Raw genomic sequence first — 19,502 nt, 5'->3', positions numbered from 1 at the left:
TGATGAATAAATGAAATAATAATCATCAAATGAATGGATTGAATACCTGTAAACGAGTTCTGATGTAAACAGCGACCCTCTCGCAGTCTTCCCGTCTGGTGCAGTAGATAATAACCGAGTTGGGTACTCCGAACCGATTGCTCTGTAACAGGTCAATAAGTGCGTGGTCTTTGTCCTCGTCATGAGAAATTGTCAGAACCAAATTTTCGGGCAGAGGTTCGTCAGAGATGATTCCGTTGTGACCGTCGAGTACGCCGAGCTCACTAGTCATGCCCGATACCGTTATCTGTGTAGCGGTTGCTGTCAGACCCAGAAACGTTTTCACTCCAAATCGCTCCTTCAGTACCTACACAGAACATTCAATTTGGTAAACTTGAGTCTTAATTTACATCAATAAAACTTCACTTCAAGACGTCCTCTAAGAATGTATAGAAACACAAATCACCTGACATACTAGATATTTTCAAAATATTCAAACTAAAATGATGATCTACCTGTTATTGTATGACAAGAATATACCTGAAATTGCCTGAATTGTATTAAACTCTTACCTTAGTGATAATTTTTAGAGATGTGTCTTCAATCTACTATTGCTTGATAGAAAAGAAAGAAGATTGCAAGAATGAATGGAGAGAAGTTATACTTCTGTAATACTATGTAGGTTTAATAAAAAGTTTGAGAAATATATATGCTTCAATAATATCATCAAAACAAGCTCTCGAGGTGTGAGTTTTTTTCTAGATTACTAAGTATGAAATATGAAGTAAACTATCTCTTCTTTCAGACTAGAGCAGAAGAGCAGATTTAGCGACTCTTACCTTACACAGCATGAGATAGGAAGGTCTGAAGTTGCTCGACCATTGTGAGATACAGTGCGCCTCGTCAATGCAGACAAACGCAATCGGTGGCAAATCCTGGAGCACCTTTCCCAGTCCGCCCGGAAGTCGGTCGTTCGACACTATCATTTCCGGCGAAACGAGAAGCACGTCCATGTCACCGGTTTTCAGCAAGTCTAGAAAGCTCTGTCGTTGCTTAGTTGTCTGATTCATGTGGAAACAGCCGATTTTTATTGGAGCTTTTGACATTGTCACAATCTGAAATGAATTGCAATAACAAATTACTCTCTTGTATCTACTATTACAACCTACTCAATTATTATACGTACATGTAATTTGAAAAATTGAAAGTCAATAACATTCTTGAATGTTTCAATTGTTTGTGTTGGTCGTTTTCGATGTCATTCGACCTTTTAGATTCTAGATTATGTGACCTTCCTGCGAGCAATTTAGCTGAGATAATCGAGTTTCTACAGTACAATACTTGCAAATGCTCAGTGCCAAGCCTCAGGCAAATACATATCTGTAAGATTTCGAGCTATTAACACTGAATTTGATTGATCGATGATGAATTATAATTAACACTTAAATTCACACTCAAACTAGACAAAAGCAAGCCAATTATAATACTGGGTCTTTCTAAATGATGGACCCATTTTCAAAAATTGGTATTTATTAACACGCGAGTGGTCGCACGGACTTGAAGAACGTCAGTGGTCGCGCGTGAGCATTTTGCTCACACTCACCCTTTTGGCTCCCTTGACTATAAACAGTTGGTTTTGACAATGCTCTTTCAATATTTATTAATTTCAAATCTTTTTCAACGTGTTTTATGTTATTATATACTATTTAATAGTATATAATAACATAATACATGGAGGAGATTCCAAAAATAAATACTGCATATTTATTGTTAGAATTTATCATTTTTATGGGATAAAATAATCTACTCATGAATGGAATGGATATACCTTCTTTATTTGACTCATTTTTCGACATCTAGATAGAATAAAAAGATAATGAAAGTTTAAATCAGAAGATGGGATATAAAATAGGAAGATAATACCTATATATTGAAATTAGTCAACGTTCATTCTGTCATCCACAAACTGTTCAAGGTTGTCTTCAGGACAGTCACAGCGAGGATTACATGAGCTGCCAACCTTGGAAAACGAAAATTCCCAAAGATACATACAAAAGTTACAATTGTGCGGCAATTTGCCGCGGGCGCGACTACTCGCGTGTTAAAGTAATAATGCAAAATGGACAACCTTTATACCAATGGAAAGAGAAAGTTTTGTGGCGAATCATCTGATATTTTCCACCTGTTTTCAACTTGCATTAGTTTGTTCATTAATTGTATCAGTTTATTTAATATTTTCTCAGTTCAATTTTGTCATCTCCAAATTAAAACATCTAATCATTCATCCAGTTTTATTTTATCATAAGAAATTCACAAACCAAATTTCCTATAGTTTCAAAGTTTTTTAATACCTTACAAGTGTTCAATGTGGCCTCCGGCTGCTGCACGGCAAACATCAACGCGGTAGCCAAACTCGCCCCACACACACGAGAAAGCGAGGGTCTTCCTAAATGATGAACCCATTTTCAATAATTTTGTAATCATTAAAGTAAAAATGCGAAATGGACAACCTTTATACCAATGGAAAGAGAAAGTTTCAACGTTTTTTTAATACCTTACAAGAGTTCAATATGGTCTCCGGCTGCTGCACGATCTGCGGAACCGTATCACTGCTGCCGTGCACTCAATAACACCAGATACGCTTTCTCCATTGGTATAAAGGTTGACCATTTTTTACTTTAATAAATACCAATTTTTGAAAATGGGTCCATCATTTAGAAAAATCCTGTATTCTATTCCCTTATTCATATCCTAGGCTCGAGATAATAGGTTCAACCATAGCCACTCTATATCCATAAAAGCTTGAAGGCATTACAGTATTCACCTTGAAACATTCTAATTGACCCCTTACATTGTCTGTAAGCTTCGGTACGTGGAAAACATAGAATAAATATAAAAACACCAACTAACCTGATCCTCCATGAGAGAAATAAGAGGTGATATGACAAGCGTTATACACGGTTCTTTCGAGTATTTTCTGAACAGATAAGCGGGCAGCTGATAGCAGAGACTCTTGCCGGAGCCTGTAGACAGGGTGACCAGCGTTGAGAGGCCACACATGATGCGCATCACTGCCTCCTCTTGTCCTCTGCGGAAGCTGCTATGGCCAAACTGCTCAAGTCCTTGCATTACAGACAATGGAGTATCTAAAAATTAATAACATGTTTGAAAAAATAAATCTCATCAATTCCAAAAACATAATAATTAATTTGAAATACAAATAAGGAAATTGAAAACCTTATACTTAAAATAAATTGGAGAAATACTGTAATTAAAAATATAATACATTGCGACATTTCTTCTTCCTTTGACTTTGTTACAATCTCACTTAAAGAACGGTCGGCTTTCCCGTAACACAATATTTTGTGTATAACACCCTGTTCTTTCCATCCTCTTTCCTCCAGCCTCTTTCTCTCAATAATCAGATTTCATTTTATACGTCCATCTCATCCTTTGTCTCCCTTGTCCTTTCATACCAACTAAATTCCTGGAATTCTTTCCATCCTCTTTCCTCCAGCCTCTTTCTCTCAATAATCAGATTTCATTTTATACGTCCATCTCATCCTTTGTCTTCCTTGTCCTTTCATACCAACTAAATTCCTGCGCCCTCCATCTCAGACTTTTCTCCTCACATCTACACACATGAGTGTGACCAAAACACCTCATTCTTTTCTTACATTACCTTACCAGACGAGTAAATTTCACCGTGCCTCTGAAAATGCATTTTTAACCGAACACGTCTTGCTAAACTGCACACCCATCTCAGCCTTCCCATCCATCCCATATTTTGTAACTTTCACTTCATATCACAGTCTCTATGGAATGAGCCAGATTCCAGACCCATAAAACCATTCTTAGGTTATTCATTCATGTTTTTGTGAATTTTTCAAGTTTCTTAATATTTTTGTAAAATACAATCTAATACTTGATACAATACATTAATTAAAATGCATTGTATCAAGTATCAGATATGTATTTTCAAGCATTAGGAAACTTTATTTTGCAATCGACCCTCCATTCATAAAGCATTCTCCCTTTTACAGCACTCACCAGCACTAAACACTGAATCACAGAGCACTAAACCACTCATCCTTCTACAATTCAGTGATCCATTATTACATCATGGTGTGACAAAATAATTGAGACGGGAAACAAAAGCACACAAAACAAATAGATCGAAAACAAAACATCGATTATAAAACAAGTAGTATAAAAATATAATTTAAGTTACCTGGAATGGTTCCATCGTCATTGAGTTTGAAAAGAGGTGGTGCGCTTTGTTTAACATCAGGTTTGCCAACTGGTTTCTTCTCAATATTTTCGGCATTCTCTTCAGTAACAGGTTCTTGAGGCGCCTCATCGTCTATACCCTCTTGGGAAGCAGAAGAAGTTCCTTGATCCTAAAGGAAATTACAATGAATATGTAGTGAAACTAAATCGCACTTCAATTGCTTCAAATAGATATTTACAATACATAGAAATTTAATTGAAATTCAATCAATTCAGTACATTGAAATTCATGGCACAAATAACAGTGCAAGTCTTCCTTAAACGTTGAGAAAGTGAAACAATCAAATAAATTAAAGTTGCTCAGTAATTTTAGCAGTGATATGCGATTGAAAATAATTGAGTTAAAAAAACGTTCTTACAAACTAAACTGTTTTACTCGCATATACTCTAATTATCTGATAACGCTCTTAATTGTCGAAATCTTAGTAAACAGTATACTGTGAGGCGGCGTTCACATCAGCACAATATGCGATATATTGCAGAGAAAAGAGAAATATTTATCTTGAAGATAAATAGAAAGGAAGGATCATACTGCATTCGATTTGTCGTGTACTCTGCGATAAGAATGTGGAGAACAAAGAGTCATTATTCATTTATGAATCTAAACAGTTCAATGTGAACTCGCTCCAGTATAGTATGCAAATTATCACGTGTACCGCTAGCATGCAGCACTCGGTGCGAGCTCTTCTGTACTCTTGAGTCTGAATGAACCGCGTTCCTCTACATTTCGAGTATCTGTATGTGCGTGTTGCGAAAGATATATTGCGTATCGCGCCGATGTAAACCCTGCCTTAGATATATTTTTCTACAATAAATGATCTGATTTATTGTTTGCATTAAAAATTGATAAGACTAAATGATTGTCTCATTATTGAATAATTAACTCTTATTTCATATTTTTAATTACATGAATACAAGTTTCATAAATCATATACAAACAATGTTATGTAGGCTATGCAATAGTCAGCGTTTGCTGGGGTATCCTTCATTAGTCCAGTCAATATAGACATAAAAAGGGGGTGTGTTTGTGATATACATATTGTGCTTGTATATTGTAGTTCTGATTTTTTAAAATATTATTTGGATACATCAGAGAAGTCCAGAACCAATTTCTTCAAGCTAAATTTCCTTGTGCTAGATACAGGATGACCAAAAAGCTCGTATTTTCAATTCATTTTCACAATTCATATTGACATTGATATTTCGCACAATGATATAAGTTTATTAGATTATGTTCTATGAGAATCACCCGTTAGATGCACTTTATCTCAGTATTTCCTAGAGGAGAGGCGCGCATAAGGACACCTCAAGGATCAAAATTTCAAACATTCATAACTTTTGACACAATACTCGGATCTCATTGTACTACACTTCATTCTTTTTGGCCTGTCGAGGCGGTTCAAAATTATGTATCAGTGAAATTTGGTCGAAAAATGGAAAATTTATTGTTGAGAGTACTTCAACCCGCATTTCATTATACAGAAAAATGACCTTTTTCTATATTCAAAGCTATCTCGGTAACCAGTTATGTGATTCAAGATGGATTTTAGGCAGCTAAACTCGTAGAGCATGAATTTATCTACAATTTGGAATCAATCTTGAGTTTATATGATATATCAGACTCGTTTTAGAAACTCTTAATTAACAGTGGAATCACGAAAAAAAAATCGCCATTTTAAAAATCTACTGTAACTTTCAAATGATATTGGAATCGAAAGTATTATTAATTTATTGGAGTGGGAAGAGGAGGAAGATTTTTATATCCTCCCAAGATTTGGAAATTTTATCTTAGGTATTTCACAAGATATGCAGCTTTGAATATAGAAATTGGCCATTTTTCTGTATTGGAATATGGGCTTGAGTGCACTCAACAAAACATTTTTCATTTTTGGACCGAATTTGACTTATGCAGGGTGTCCACTGAATTAGGCTCAGAAAATTCCCGTATATTTCACGATTTTCCCCGTTTTCCTCACTGGTTAAAACACATGATTAATATGTAAAAATATAGGTTGTTGTTTTATGGGGTTACTTAGAAGTGGGGTCAATTTGGAAAAATATATATTTAAAAAAAGATTTGTACTGGTGTTTATGAGAAACAATAAATTCTATTCTATTCTATATAATATTCTTAAATAACAATTTCAAAAGTGCACAATTATGTTTTTCATCAAAATGTAGCACCATTATATGATTATAACTATTTCGAATAATAAAAAAGGCAATTTAGATTCAATTCATTTTATTCAAAAAACTTTATACATTACATAGTATGTAAAAACAAAGACGATACATTAGTTTGTAACATTAATATGAAAAACAAGTAAAAAGTAAATGAATAACTCCATGCTTGGACGACAAGTCCGTGTGCATGGAGGAGTCTTCTGACAATCGATAAGAAAAATTATAACTATACTTTAATGACACTAGATACAATAAAAAATCTAGTAACTAAAAACTTAATAATAGAATAAGAAATTGAAAATTATTTGATGTATCGATTAAATGGTTTATTAATAATGTAAGTTAAGATTTCTAAGATTGATACTCGTTGCAGCACACAAACCTCTGGTTTTGCTGGCAACGCCTATAAGCTAATTTTGAGAAGAATTATTATTTATTTCATGTTAATGTTTAAATTAAGTTTTTAATTGTGTTTTGTTTTGAAAAAATTGTATTGTATTATGGCAAATAAAGAATTTGAATTGAATAAGCAAAAAATAAGGTTCAACTAAGTGACGAACGAAAAAAAAAAATTAAATTAATTTGCGGCATTTAAGGTATCATACAATCAAAATATAAGTAAAAAGTACAGTATCTGTGGTTGAAGGAGAAGAAAAAACTGAACAACCCCAATTATAGGTAAGGACGAACTATTAGGACGGGCTATTACAGCTAGACATAAGGAGACCGCAACAGAGCCTCTGCAGCCGCCGGGCCAATACTGAGAAGCCACCTGCTCACTCCACGCTTATAGATGGCGATGCTACACCCCTCACCAATTTATAGAATTTCTGGAGGAGCATTACGATAAAGCCAATGGGCCAAATGGAAACAGTTTGATAATTGCATTGAGTTTTCGAGACGAGGGATTTGGATGTTAATATTTAATCTATTTATGTTAGGATAATTATGCTGAATTTCTGTGAATAGGGAATTGGTTTTTTTTTTATAAAAATTAAAAGGTTTTTAATGAAGAGCTGTTTAATATTCAAAACTGGAAATTCGAGGAACAACAAATGAGTAGGGTATCTGTTATTTTTCAAAAGAAGCGTTTTAATGAGTGATCTTTGTGAAACTGCAAGGGGCTGCAATACATTGGATGAGGCACCCCCCCCCCCCCCACGCCAAGATGCCATATTCGAGCAGGGACTGAAAATAAGCATGATAAACGTTCCTACAGTGACCGGCACCCAGGACTTGCCCTAGCTGACCAAATGCGTAGTTCAGCTTTCACAGCCGGTGCCTAAGGTACTGCACATGAGCCCCCCAGCTCAGCTTATGATTGAATACAATACCCAGATACCTATACTGTTCAACTTGTTCAATAGGCAGCCACAGATAGCAGACAATGGATTGCCACATGAATGCAACCTGAGCTCAATTGGTCCTGGGCTGTTACGTTGGAAAACTGGGAGGCACTTAGTTTTTTTAATATTAATTGACAGGACATTGTTGTCAAACCAGTCCTTCAGCTTGACGAGATCGGTGGATGCTTGATTGAAACATTCATTCCAAGTTGAACCCACTGAGACCAGGGCAGTATCATCGGCAAAAAGAAACAACTGACCCTGTAGGTTCAACCTTGATATGTTGTTGATATAAACAAGAAAGAGTAAAGGCCCCAAAGTACTCCCCTGGATTACACCATAATCCACTGTCTTGAGGTCACTGTCCACCCCATTCAATGAAACTTTCTGTTGTCTATTTTCAAGATAGCTTTTGAACCAGTTGATTGTGGTATCTTCAGCTCCTATTGCTTCAAGTTTAGTGATAAGTTTACTCCTGTCAATTGAGTCGAAAGCCTTGGCTAAATCCAAAAATGTGATTAGTACTTGCTCACCTCCTGATTTTGATGTTACACATTTTGTTATTTCAAATAAAGCATCAGAGGTATTTTTAGAGCATCTGAAACCAAACTGTTTGTTTGAGATTATGTTATTGACGTTTAAAAAATCACTGAATTTTAACACACTTTTCTAGAATTTTAGCCAAGACAATCAAAAGAGAAATAGGTCTAAAATTACTAACAGAGGATTTCGAACCAGATTTAAAGATGGGAATCACCTTAGCAATTTTGAATGGTTCTGGAAATTTCCCAGATGAAATGCTGAGGTTCATCACATACAGGAGCGGGAATAGTAGCTCATGCACACTCTCCTTAAGCAGTTGAGTAGGGATGGCATCCCAACCTGCCGCAGAGCAACCCTTCCTACCGGCCACTACTCTCAGCAGATCACGCCCGGTAACAGGTTGCAGCGCAAACACAGCTTCATTGGCGTAGTCAGAGTCTCTAATCTCAGAGGGCCCTGAGGGATGAATTGCTGCTGCCAAATGTTCACCCACAGAAGCAAAATATCTATTAAATTTTTCAGAGACTTCTTTTGTTCTAGAAGGGGAAATAGGACCGCCATCAATGAAAGCACTGATTAGGAAATGATCCTTTGTCTTGGGACGACCAGAGACCTCACTGACAACAGACCAAAATTTTCGGGGATCTCCTTCTGCTGAATCTAATTTATTTTTGTAGTATGTGAATGAATTTTGCTCTCTTAGTAGATGAGTGGAGGGTGTTTCTATAGCGGATGTATTTTTCTCTTAGATTAATATTGAAAGGTTGGTTGTGGGACTGCTTCCTGAGTTTGTCTCTTTTACGAATTGAGTGAACAAGAGATTGTGTGATCCAAGGTTTAAGTCTTGAGATCCTCGCATTGGTTACGATATCTACAGTGTTTGATGCGATAATTGTTTGTAGAGTGTTAATTAAGTTCATTGCTGACATATCTACATCTCTGATTTGTGATAGCATTTTTAATATTGGCCCAATTGGGCATACTTTTGACCTCCCTCTGTGCAGCTCTCTCTCTCTCTCTGATGAGAGTGGAGAATGAGACAAGTGGCAAAGTGGTCGGTCACTGCTGACTCTATCACAACAGATTTCGCACTAAACTTAGTTGTTATTAATTTTAGAAAAATATGATCTATACAGCTATTGCTATCTGGCCTAGTTATGTTTTCGATGCAAGGAATTAAATTTGCCTCACAAAGGGTATCTAAATAATCATCACGTAAAGTATTTGGATTAGTTTGTAATAGATCGCAATTAATATCTCCTGCAAACATGCATAATTTATTACGAAAAGTATCGTTGTTGTAGTAGGAAGAGAGACCCCCGACAAACATCGGAAAGTTGGAATTCGGACTACGGTACACAGCCAAAAGATCGCATTCGACTCCCTCCCAACTAAAAGTAAGAGATAAGCTTGTGGCAACTCCGCCCAGCATCAGCTGGCTGCAATCAACTGATAAGCTGCTATCAATGTAGATAACAATTCCGTCGCTATTATTCAAACTGTTGTAGGATCGGAATAGAGTATAGCCTGGAATATTATTTAAGTCACTATCATCTTTAAGCCAGACCTCGGTGAGAATGATACAATGGATTTTGAGTTTAAGACTGCACAAAAAACTAAAAAACTAAAAAGGAATCAATATTTTTATTAAAACTACGAATATTTTGATGAACCACCCTAAACGCCGCAGTATTATCATGATCAATACTTGCAAAGTCACTTACATCGTTACATGTTAAATATTCAACTAAAGGAACATCATAAGCATCCTGCGTAGGAATCATTATCTTACAAATAAAAAAAAACAAAGAAAAAACATGAGTAACGGACGTTTGCCTCACCTTGTGCAAGTTGAGAATGAAAAAGAGATGTTGCTTAAAGTATGAAAAACTGACAAGTAATTATCTAATACTGATATTTGCATTCGAGTATGCGTATATGACATAGAGATTTAATTATATAATGAGCTTTACATTCAGTATAAATATGAATCATAGGAATGGTAGTGAAAACTGGGATAGTAATGGATAAATTAGTACGATAAGTTAAAAGATGAAAATAGCAATAAAATTAGAACCTAACCAGAAAAATCATAATATCTCTCAAGTGCGAGCTCAGTCCTTCTTTAACATTGTTTGTTCTTATATTCATTTGTTGAATAAACAAAAAAAATTTTTTTTTTGGCAGTAACACAATGTATACAGTAAATATCAAGAATCAACTCTGGAATTTATTTTTGAAGAGGACGAAAATGTGTAAAAGACGATTATGAACTAGATATAAAATTTATATAAACACATTATATACAGGATGATTCATAATTATGGTAAAATAATTTAATACGTGATAGTAGAGGTAAAAATAAGAAAAAAAGTTCCTATAAACATAAATCCATAAACGCTTCATTAACGAGCTATACAGGATGAAAGATTTCGCCCGGAATTCAGTTCCTCTGGTGAAATACACCGATGCTGAATTGTTTGGGGACTAGTTTTTGAAAAACTTATGGTGGATTCATATGGGAAAATGTCTGAAAAATTGAATAAAACTAGTCCGGAAGCTGTAGTGTGAGTAGTTTTCGAGAAAAAAGTTGAAATATGCAAAACATCTAAGTAGAAAAACACAGACTTCTAAGTTTGATGCCCAATAACTTTCTTCAATGAATTCCAGTAAACGAATAATTTTTTTGCAATAAAAATTGTAGAGAATTTAATTCTGAAAAGAATCTTGTAAGCTGTGTGAACTAAATTTGAATAAAAGTTAAATAAAATGTATTCTTATGTAGTTCATTACACCACAAAAATTTGCTGTCTTATGAGAGAACTAATAACTCTTATAGGTTGTAGCTGATTGCAAATAAAACATGCATTCAAATAACAGCTGTTCCGAAACAGCTGATTCATTTTGTTCTAAATAAGAGAATATTTGAAAGAAATTATCAGCTGAGAATTATTTTCAGAAATATTTTTGCTCACTGTTGCACAAAACAACAAACTGTAAGATAGGCTTACTATAGCCGCGCTGTGTATTTTGTTTAATCTATTAACCAGTTATTTGTAACCATTTCACTTTGCTTTTGTGTTAAGTGTTAGATTTTTGAAAAATGGCAGGTAATTTCAGACATTATTCATACTCCGAATCAGCTGACATGCATTTAATGTATGGGATGGGACACTGTAATACTGTAGTGCTGAAGCACAACGTTTGTATCAAGAGAACTTTCCTAACCGAGTATGTCCAAGTTCAAGATTTTTGGCCACTATTCATCAACGTCTGTCAGAAACAGGCTCTTTGATGTCCAAAGAGCCCATTTATGCAGGCAGACCACGATCTACTATGACTGTTGAGTTAGAAGTTCTTCATGAAATTTATGAACATCCAGAGAAGAGCAGGAGAGAATTGTTAGTGCAGTTTTATGTCAATCAATCTATTATTTGGAGGATACTAAAAGAGCAACAATAACATCCATACCACCTCCAGAAAGTTCATACTCTATTGCCACAAGACTGTATTCCCCGTGCTGGCATTTGCCGATGGTTTTTAGAAAAAACTTGTTAACCCACACTTTTCAACAACCATTCTATTTACTGACGAGGCACACTTTACAAGAACAGCTATCGTTAACGTCCACAACCAACATATTTGGGCAGCTGAGAATCCTCATGCCATCAATCCTAATCGTCCACAACATCAGTTTTCAGAAAACATTTGGGCAGGAATCATAGAGATCATCTACTTCTGTTCGAGCTTCCTCGCAGGTTTAATGGCATAATCTACTTAAACTTTTTGAGAGAGGAGCTATTTATCTTACTTGAAGATGTACCTCTTCAGTTGCACCAAAACATTTGGTTTATGCAAGATGGAGCTCCAGCACACTTCAGTGTTGCTGTTCGTGAACACCTGAATCACAGCTTTCCAAATCAATGGATAGGCAGAGGTGGGCCAGTACCATGGCCAGCTAGGTCACCACACTTAAATCCTTTGAATTTTTATCTTGGGAACACTTGAAAACCTTAGTTTACAATACTCCGATTGATATCATTGAATAAATCCGATTAAGGATTTTGAATGGAATAGAAATGATAAAGCAGACTCCTGAAATATTTGAACGGGTCCGACAATCCATGAGAAGAAGTCTGAACATATGCATTAAGAACAACGGAGGTCACTTTGGACATCGTCTTTAATCTTTTGGTATAAGTTTAATGTCATTTAGATATGTTACTTTCATATAAAAATAAAACTCTCAATAAAAAACCAAATATTTTATTTGCAATCAGCTACAACCTATGAGTTATTAGTTCTCTCCTCATGAAACAGCAAATTTTTGTGGTGTAATGTACTACATAAGAATACATTTTATTGAACTTTTATTCAAATTGAGTTTACACAGCTTACATGATTCTTTTCAGAATTAAATTCTCTTCAATTTGTATTGAGAAAAATTATTTGTTTACTGGTCATTAAAGAAAGTTATTGGGCATCAAACTTAGAAGTCTGTGTTTTTCTACTTAGATGTTTTGCATATTTCAACTTTTTTCTCGAAAACTACTCACACTACAGCTTCCGGACTAGTTTTATTCAATTTTTCAGACATTTTTCCATATGAATCCACCATAAGTTTTTCAAAAACTAGTCCCCAAAAAATTCAGCATCGGTGTATTTCACCAGAGGAACTGAATTCCGGGGCGAAATCTTTCATCCTGTATAGCTCGCTAATGAAGCGTTTATGGATATATGTTTATAGGAACTTTTTTCTTATTTTTACCTCTACTATCACGTATTAAATTATTTTACCATAATTATGAATCACCCTGTATAAATGTAATCTCATTTATTATACTGTATAGTGAGATAATCGGTACCAGCTGAATAGTGAGTTTATAATGAGATAATAGAGACTTGTAATATTAAAAGTTGGGCATCTCAGAGCTTTGCCCTATGTTTAAAGTATTATAAAAATGGGAAACAATATTATTATTCATGAAGAACATTGTAGCATACATAATATGGTAAGAGAAAAAAATATATATATATATTTATAATATGAAGGAGAGAATAAGACAAAAATTCTTTATAATTGGAAAAAAATAAATAAAGAAACTAACTGTAGTAATTAGCGTATGAAAATTTATTCCAATTTGGATCCCCTATATAGCTGGTTATATTGTATAGCGCATTGTTATAGTAATCTGCTTAATTTAGAAATAGAGTTGCTGTTAGAATAATTACTTGAAAATGTGGGACAATCAATTAGAATATAATATTATTAATATTATATTAGATGATCAATTAGAATATAATGAAGATATAAAGTCTTTAACACGAACAAGTCCTTTTCTATGAATGTAGGAAGCAATTAGCATATCTTTCCTCATCAAAAGTGTTTATTAGAGGCACAATATTATCGTGGGGAAAAAATGAAATATCAAATATGAGGATTGGTAAAGGGAATGAGTTGTGTGGTCGATAGAAAGCAGAGATAGGGGGAGAAGTTAATTAATAATTGAAGAAGTTTTGGGCAATAGCCTGTTTTCCTTTTGCGACTACTGTATTGTTTACTCTAGACAATAAATAAATAAATCGTGTGACATAAATAATGTTAATATAATAATTGTAATAGGTAGCTGTAGAGAAGAATGTTCATATTCAAGGAAAAAAAAATATTCATACAAAGTTAGAATAGCGTGAGTGAAACTAATCGAAGTCATAACATAGCATTCATTTCTCAGATATACAGTATCTCACTTGCAACTCTAGAAAGATTACATTATCCTTGACTTTAATTTGTTTGATGAGAAGTATGTTATTTTGAAAAATTTTAATGTTATATATTTGTTGTAAAATCGAAAGGTGCTTTACATCGTGTTCATCCAGGGTATTTCAAGAGATAAATTTGAGAACTGGTGAAATCAAAAGTACATTGAGGATATAATTTGGGTACGGTACTTATTTACTGTTTGTTTGATTGCTTGTTGTTCAAAAGAAAGAAAACTCTTCCTATTTCTACTTTCCAGCTTATAATAAAAATAATAAATTCGTTAAAATGGGCTAGGAAGAAGACAAGGAAGCGGGCGACAGGATAAAATTGTGAAAAAGAATGATGAGGGGAACATTAAAGTCGAATATAATTCACTGTTCACTTACTCACTCACTGCTTCCACCGTCGCCGTTTTTGCTGCCCTTACCGTCATTGTCGGCCTCACCGTCATTGTTAGTCTCACCGTCGTTGTTGTCTTCACCGGTCGGTTTTGGATTTTGAGAGGCCATCATCCTCTCCTCCAGTTGGTCCAGTGATGTAATTCGGAATAATGGACTGGTTTAGCTCTTCCTGGCTAGGACTCTACCCTCGCTGACCCAGACGGCCGCCAAGTCTCCATTCCTCATGTGAGCTCCGGCTTTATTGAAAATTGCGCTTGTGTGTTGCGCCAGATGCTCGTTGATATATATTTGGTGATCGGGAAAGCGATTATTGAGCTCACTGGCGAAGAGAGATTTTCTATCTCTTCTCGCGAAATTCACTCTCCCTTTGTTAGGCGGGACACAAAGTTTACTACTATTGTAAGCGGATTACTATTGTTTTTGTTTCTGATAGGCAATCTATGACATGCTGAAACGTCGTATCTTTCGAATTTCACGTTGAGTAGGAATGCAAGCTTTTGCAATATGTTAAGAATATTTTCACCTTTAGTACTAGGTACACCGGAGATTATTATATTGTTCTTCCTAGTTTGCTGCTTATTTTATTTATTTATTCTTATGGCTTTTATCGGCAGAGAGATCCTTTCGGATGTTCTGCCTTGTCGTATTACCCAATGTCATTTCCTATCAACACTCAAGTTTATAGGTTATGTATTGGGTTCTTCATGTTTTCTCACTAAAAATTTGCACTTTCACTTCCTGAGTTTCTATTTTAAAAATTTTAAAATCAAGAAAACTATTTTCAAACACAAAATCTCATTTAAAAAGCAGAACTATAAATATTTTGATGATAGTATTGAACTGAAAATTTCACATTAAAATTTTTTCCATGGCAACCAAATATGTTAATAATAATAATAAGTTTGCTGCTGTAAATCTGCGATATCTTGCTTTAATACTTTCACTTCGTTGGATAGGCGCGTATTTTCTAGTATTATTTTATTAATGTTAGTAATGTTTTCAATGCAATTAGTTTCAATATTACTGTATTTAGCTTTCAAGTCACTGATGTCACTAACCACCGTATTTAATGTTTTGTTTATTTTATCTAGTTTGTCATTGTTCTCTTTCCGAAAAGCCTTAATTAGTTCCGTGAGAGAATTTGAATCGTCTGTTTCGGAATCAAGACGGGTAGAACATTTGTCGCACTTCCAATTTTTTCGTTAACTTGATTTTTTATTAGGATCACTTAAAGTAGAATCAACGCAAGTTGGGTGGAAAGAACTATTACACCCATTACCAGTACATTTAAAACTATCCTTTGCTGGAACTGCACTGTTGGACTTTTTGCACGTATCCATGATTTTAAATGCACACAAACCAGAAATTGAGAATGTAATATAACAAACTGAAATTATTAACAACTGAAAATTGAAATCTGTTAAATTGTTAACGACCACGTTAAAGCACGGTGAAGCAAACGCCTGCTGGTTAGAAAGATAACGATAAGCTACTCGAAACTAGATGCTTTCTCATCGGCTGCCCGATTAGGACTGAAAGTCGATTACTAAGTGATTACTAAGAAGAAAAAACGAAACTCCCTAACCTACCCATTACCCTTTAAAACATTATAGTCCAGTTACTACCGGTTTATACATTGGTATTTGCAATATACTGTATATTGTAGTTCTGATTTTTCAATATATTGTTTGGGTACATTATAGAAGTCTAGAACTAATTTTTCCTGCAAAATTTCCAATATCTTCCAATTGCCACAATTTAAATTTATAATTCAAAATCCCTCTGGGCGTAATTTTGTGCGCTCTTTGGTTTCAGGTTGAAGAGCGGTTTCTGAAACCAAAGAGCGCACAAAATTACGCCCAAAGGGATTTTAATTATACATTTGAATTGTGGCAAACAGAAGATATTGTTGATTGAAAACTAAAATTTATTATTTTGTTGAAATTTTACTCGTTTTTGTAGCTCAGAACACATTAGATATAGAGAGCTCCAAGTGATTTAGTGTTATTCAGAATTTTATAATCTGAAAAAAGTCTAGAGCAAATTTAACTGTCCGACGACTGGATTTGGCGGAAATAAGCTGAAAACTAGAAAATGAACCGAAAATACGATGTGTTTGGGCCATTCTGTATCTAGCACAAGGAAATTTACATGCAAAAATTGGTTCTGGACTTCTCTTATGTATCCAAACAATATATTATTGAAAAATCAGAGCTACAATATTATATTGAAAGCACACCCCCTTTTTCATGTCTTTATTGACTGGACTAATATTAAACAGAACATTTTAGGTTCTGAAAAACATATGTGTGATTTGATTTACTATCAATAATTTCAACATCGATAATACCTACACCAGATATGGAACTATACTTCAAATGGATATAAAGGTATTTCCACACATGCCGAACCGAACCTCGAACAGCGTAGGGAATCGTACAATCTGCCGTGCAGCGAACATTGGCCATATGTTTCATAATGTTAACACTCAGCTGTTAAACAACCGCCGCGCAGTTCTCTGAACCGTTCGTCGTCCCACTAGCCACTCTTTTAACCGTTCTCCACGCCGTTCGCCGAACGATGAACTTTTCAGCCAATCAGAGCGCTCGATTAAAATTGGCCGTGCAGCTTGCGGTCCAATTTTGGCTATCCATCACAAGTGGAAAACATGTGAATACTTTCGCGAACATTAATACAGTACAGGCCTCTTCTCATAATCTATATTTTGAACAATTCATTGTCATAAATAATTTCTGAAAAATTAATGACTGGATAAATTTCAATATTAAAATATTGTTGACTAAGAACTCAGTATCATGACAATTATTCCCTTTTAGAATTATGTTCATTTTGTTATTTTTGAACTAATAATTAATTTCACCAACTAACCATAAGTTGACTGGAATAGATTCTGTAATTTTCATATCCTATTTATTTTAATAAATACTACAGCATATAATAACTCACAAAAAGTGATACCTTTATAAATATTTTCCACTTGCCATCGATTTTTGTAGGTAAGAACATTGCTAATTGTTATTTCACGAAAAAGTGGGTAGAGTTGAATAATTTCCCCCAAAAGGTGGTTTGGCAACCCAATAAAAATTACTTAGGTGGATAGGACCTTTTTAGGCTCACCAATCTATACTATAATAAAGTAAAGAACTGGCTTATATTAGTACGGGATAGGAAAATTATGTTTGACGTATCATCACGTCTGAACTACTGGACTGATCAACTTGAAATTTTGCATATAGTCTCTTAATTAACCGAGGATGGTTATAGGCCTGTTTTAAATTCTTCAAATTTCCATTAAGTCAAGTTTTAAAATAGACCCTTGCAGAGCACGGGTTACCTGCTAGTCAATAATAAAGTTTTTATCAAGGAATAAGGGAGTGCTATTTCCATCGATTTGCAACATTCAGAACAGTAGGCTACTGAACTGTACTCTGCCACTACCTATCATAGCCATAGTCATCTGTCACTACCTAGTCATAGTGAATTAGTGTGACGTCAGCACAGGTAGGGCTCCTTCACCATTAAAAACACTAGCTGATATAGATCAGCTGAAATCAACCAATTGCTTTATGGCTTTGTTTACAGAGGAAGTGACTCTGCACGACACCCCACAGCGTTTTCGGCCGACTGTACAGTGCGTCAGTCAGTCTATCAGTGACATGACTTAATGACTTAAACAAGAAAGGGGCTGAAAAAATTATCTATATATATATAAATTAAAACAGGAGACACGATATAAATAGATTGAAAACACTTAAAAACTTACATTAGAAATGGGGAAATTTTCGGAGACTGTGTCTCCTTTCTCAAGTTATATATATATATTAAAACAGGAGACACAAGACAGAAATAGATTGAAAACACTTAAAAACTTACACTAGAAATGGGGAAATTTTAGGAGACTGTGTCACCTTTCTCAACCGAGCACAGAGTCGTTGAGAAAGGAGACACAGTCTCCGAAAATTTCCCCATTTCTAATGTAAGTTTTTAAGTGTTTTCAATCTATTTCTGTCTTGTGTCTCCTGTTTTAATATATATATATATAACTTGAGAAAGGAGACACAGTCTCCGAAAATTTCCCCATTTCTAATGTAAGTTTTCAAGTGTTTCCAATCTATTAATGTATTGTATTGTTGTAATTCATTCTGTTTTATTTGTTGTATGTAAGTTCAGGTTGACTAAATATTATAACAATTTTGAGATTTTTGAGAGCTGAGCTAACAATTAATTAATATCATGATAATTTTAACTGTTAAGTAAATTCTGTAAGAAAATTTAACAGTGTAATAAAATGATAAGTGAATTTAATTGTTAAGTGAACATAACGTTCACTGATATATGTATATTTATATTTGAATTTACATATAAAGAAAAATAAAAATCTCAGTACCCTTTTTGAAATATTCTATCACAACATGTTTCCATGTTGCCAAGGAAAATGGCATCAATGTCCGAAACATGTTGTGATAGAATATTTCAAAAAGGGTAATGAGATTTTTATTTTTCTTTATATTTATATTACAAGTAGCCCTATACAGAAAAGAGTTGAATTTACATGTTTTGTAAATGGTATGGTACCTTGTCAAGCAGCCTCTTTGAGGTTCGCTGAAGGTAGCTTATTTATTCAATAAACGTTTTTCTATTCTATTCTATGAAACTTTGGGAATATGTTGTGTGAATATTGGTGATGGTTTCTGACCAGACATTTTATCAGTGGTGCTAATAATAATTATTTATTTATCCATTTTCCAGACCTATCTTTTCGAAATTTTCAGCAGATGAAAACAGTTTATTCAATATGTTGCTTCTATGAAATGACCCTCATCAAAACCGGATAAGCAAGGTGGATAATATTAATTTTTCGTGATAGGTTATTATAACTACTCTAGATACTTTTGTTACCAAATATATTTTAATATCCTAGAGCCTGTTTGATTGAATTCTCCAATTGGTTTTAATTTATTTAGTACCTATCGATTC

General features: G+C 34.4%; 1 protein-coding gene across 1 annotated transcript in view; it reads right to left on the bottom strand.

Moving 5' to 3' along the window:
• The window catches only part of LOC111062323 (ATP-dependent DNA helicase Q4), a gene marked incomplete at its 3' end in the record, with an annotated part of 54,924 nt that overhangs the window by 12,178 nt on the left and 23,244 nt on the right, over positions 1 to 19,502 (bottom strand). The window contains 4 exon segments of the mRNA XM_039430581.1: positions 47 to 346; positions 819 to 1,094; positions 2,890 to 3,125; positions 4,211 to 4,379. Of these exon segments, the coding sequence (XP_039286515.1) occupies positions 47 to 346; positions 819 to 1,094; positions 2,890 to 3,125; positions 4,211 to 4,379 (981 nt within the window).

Source organism: Nilaparvata lugens, chromosome 6 (assembly GCF_014356525.2).
Source record: "Nilaparvata lugens isolate BPH chromosome 6, ASM1435652v1, whole genome shotgun sequence".
Classification (NCBI taxonomy): Eukaryota; Metazoa; Arthropoda; class Insecta; order Hemiptera; family Delphacidae; genus Nilaparvata; species Nilaparvata lugens.
Note: the sequence above shows the minus strand (reverse complement) of the source record. Positions and strands in the feature narration are given on the sequence as shown.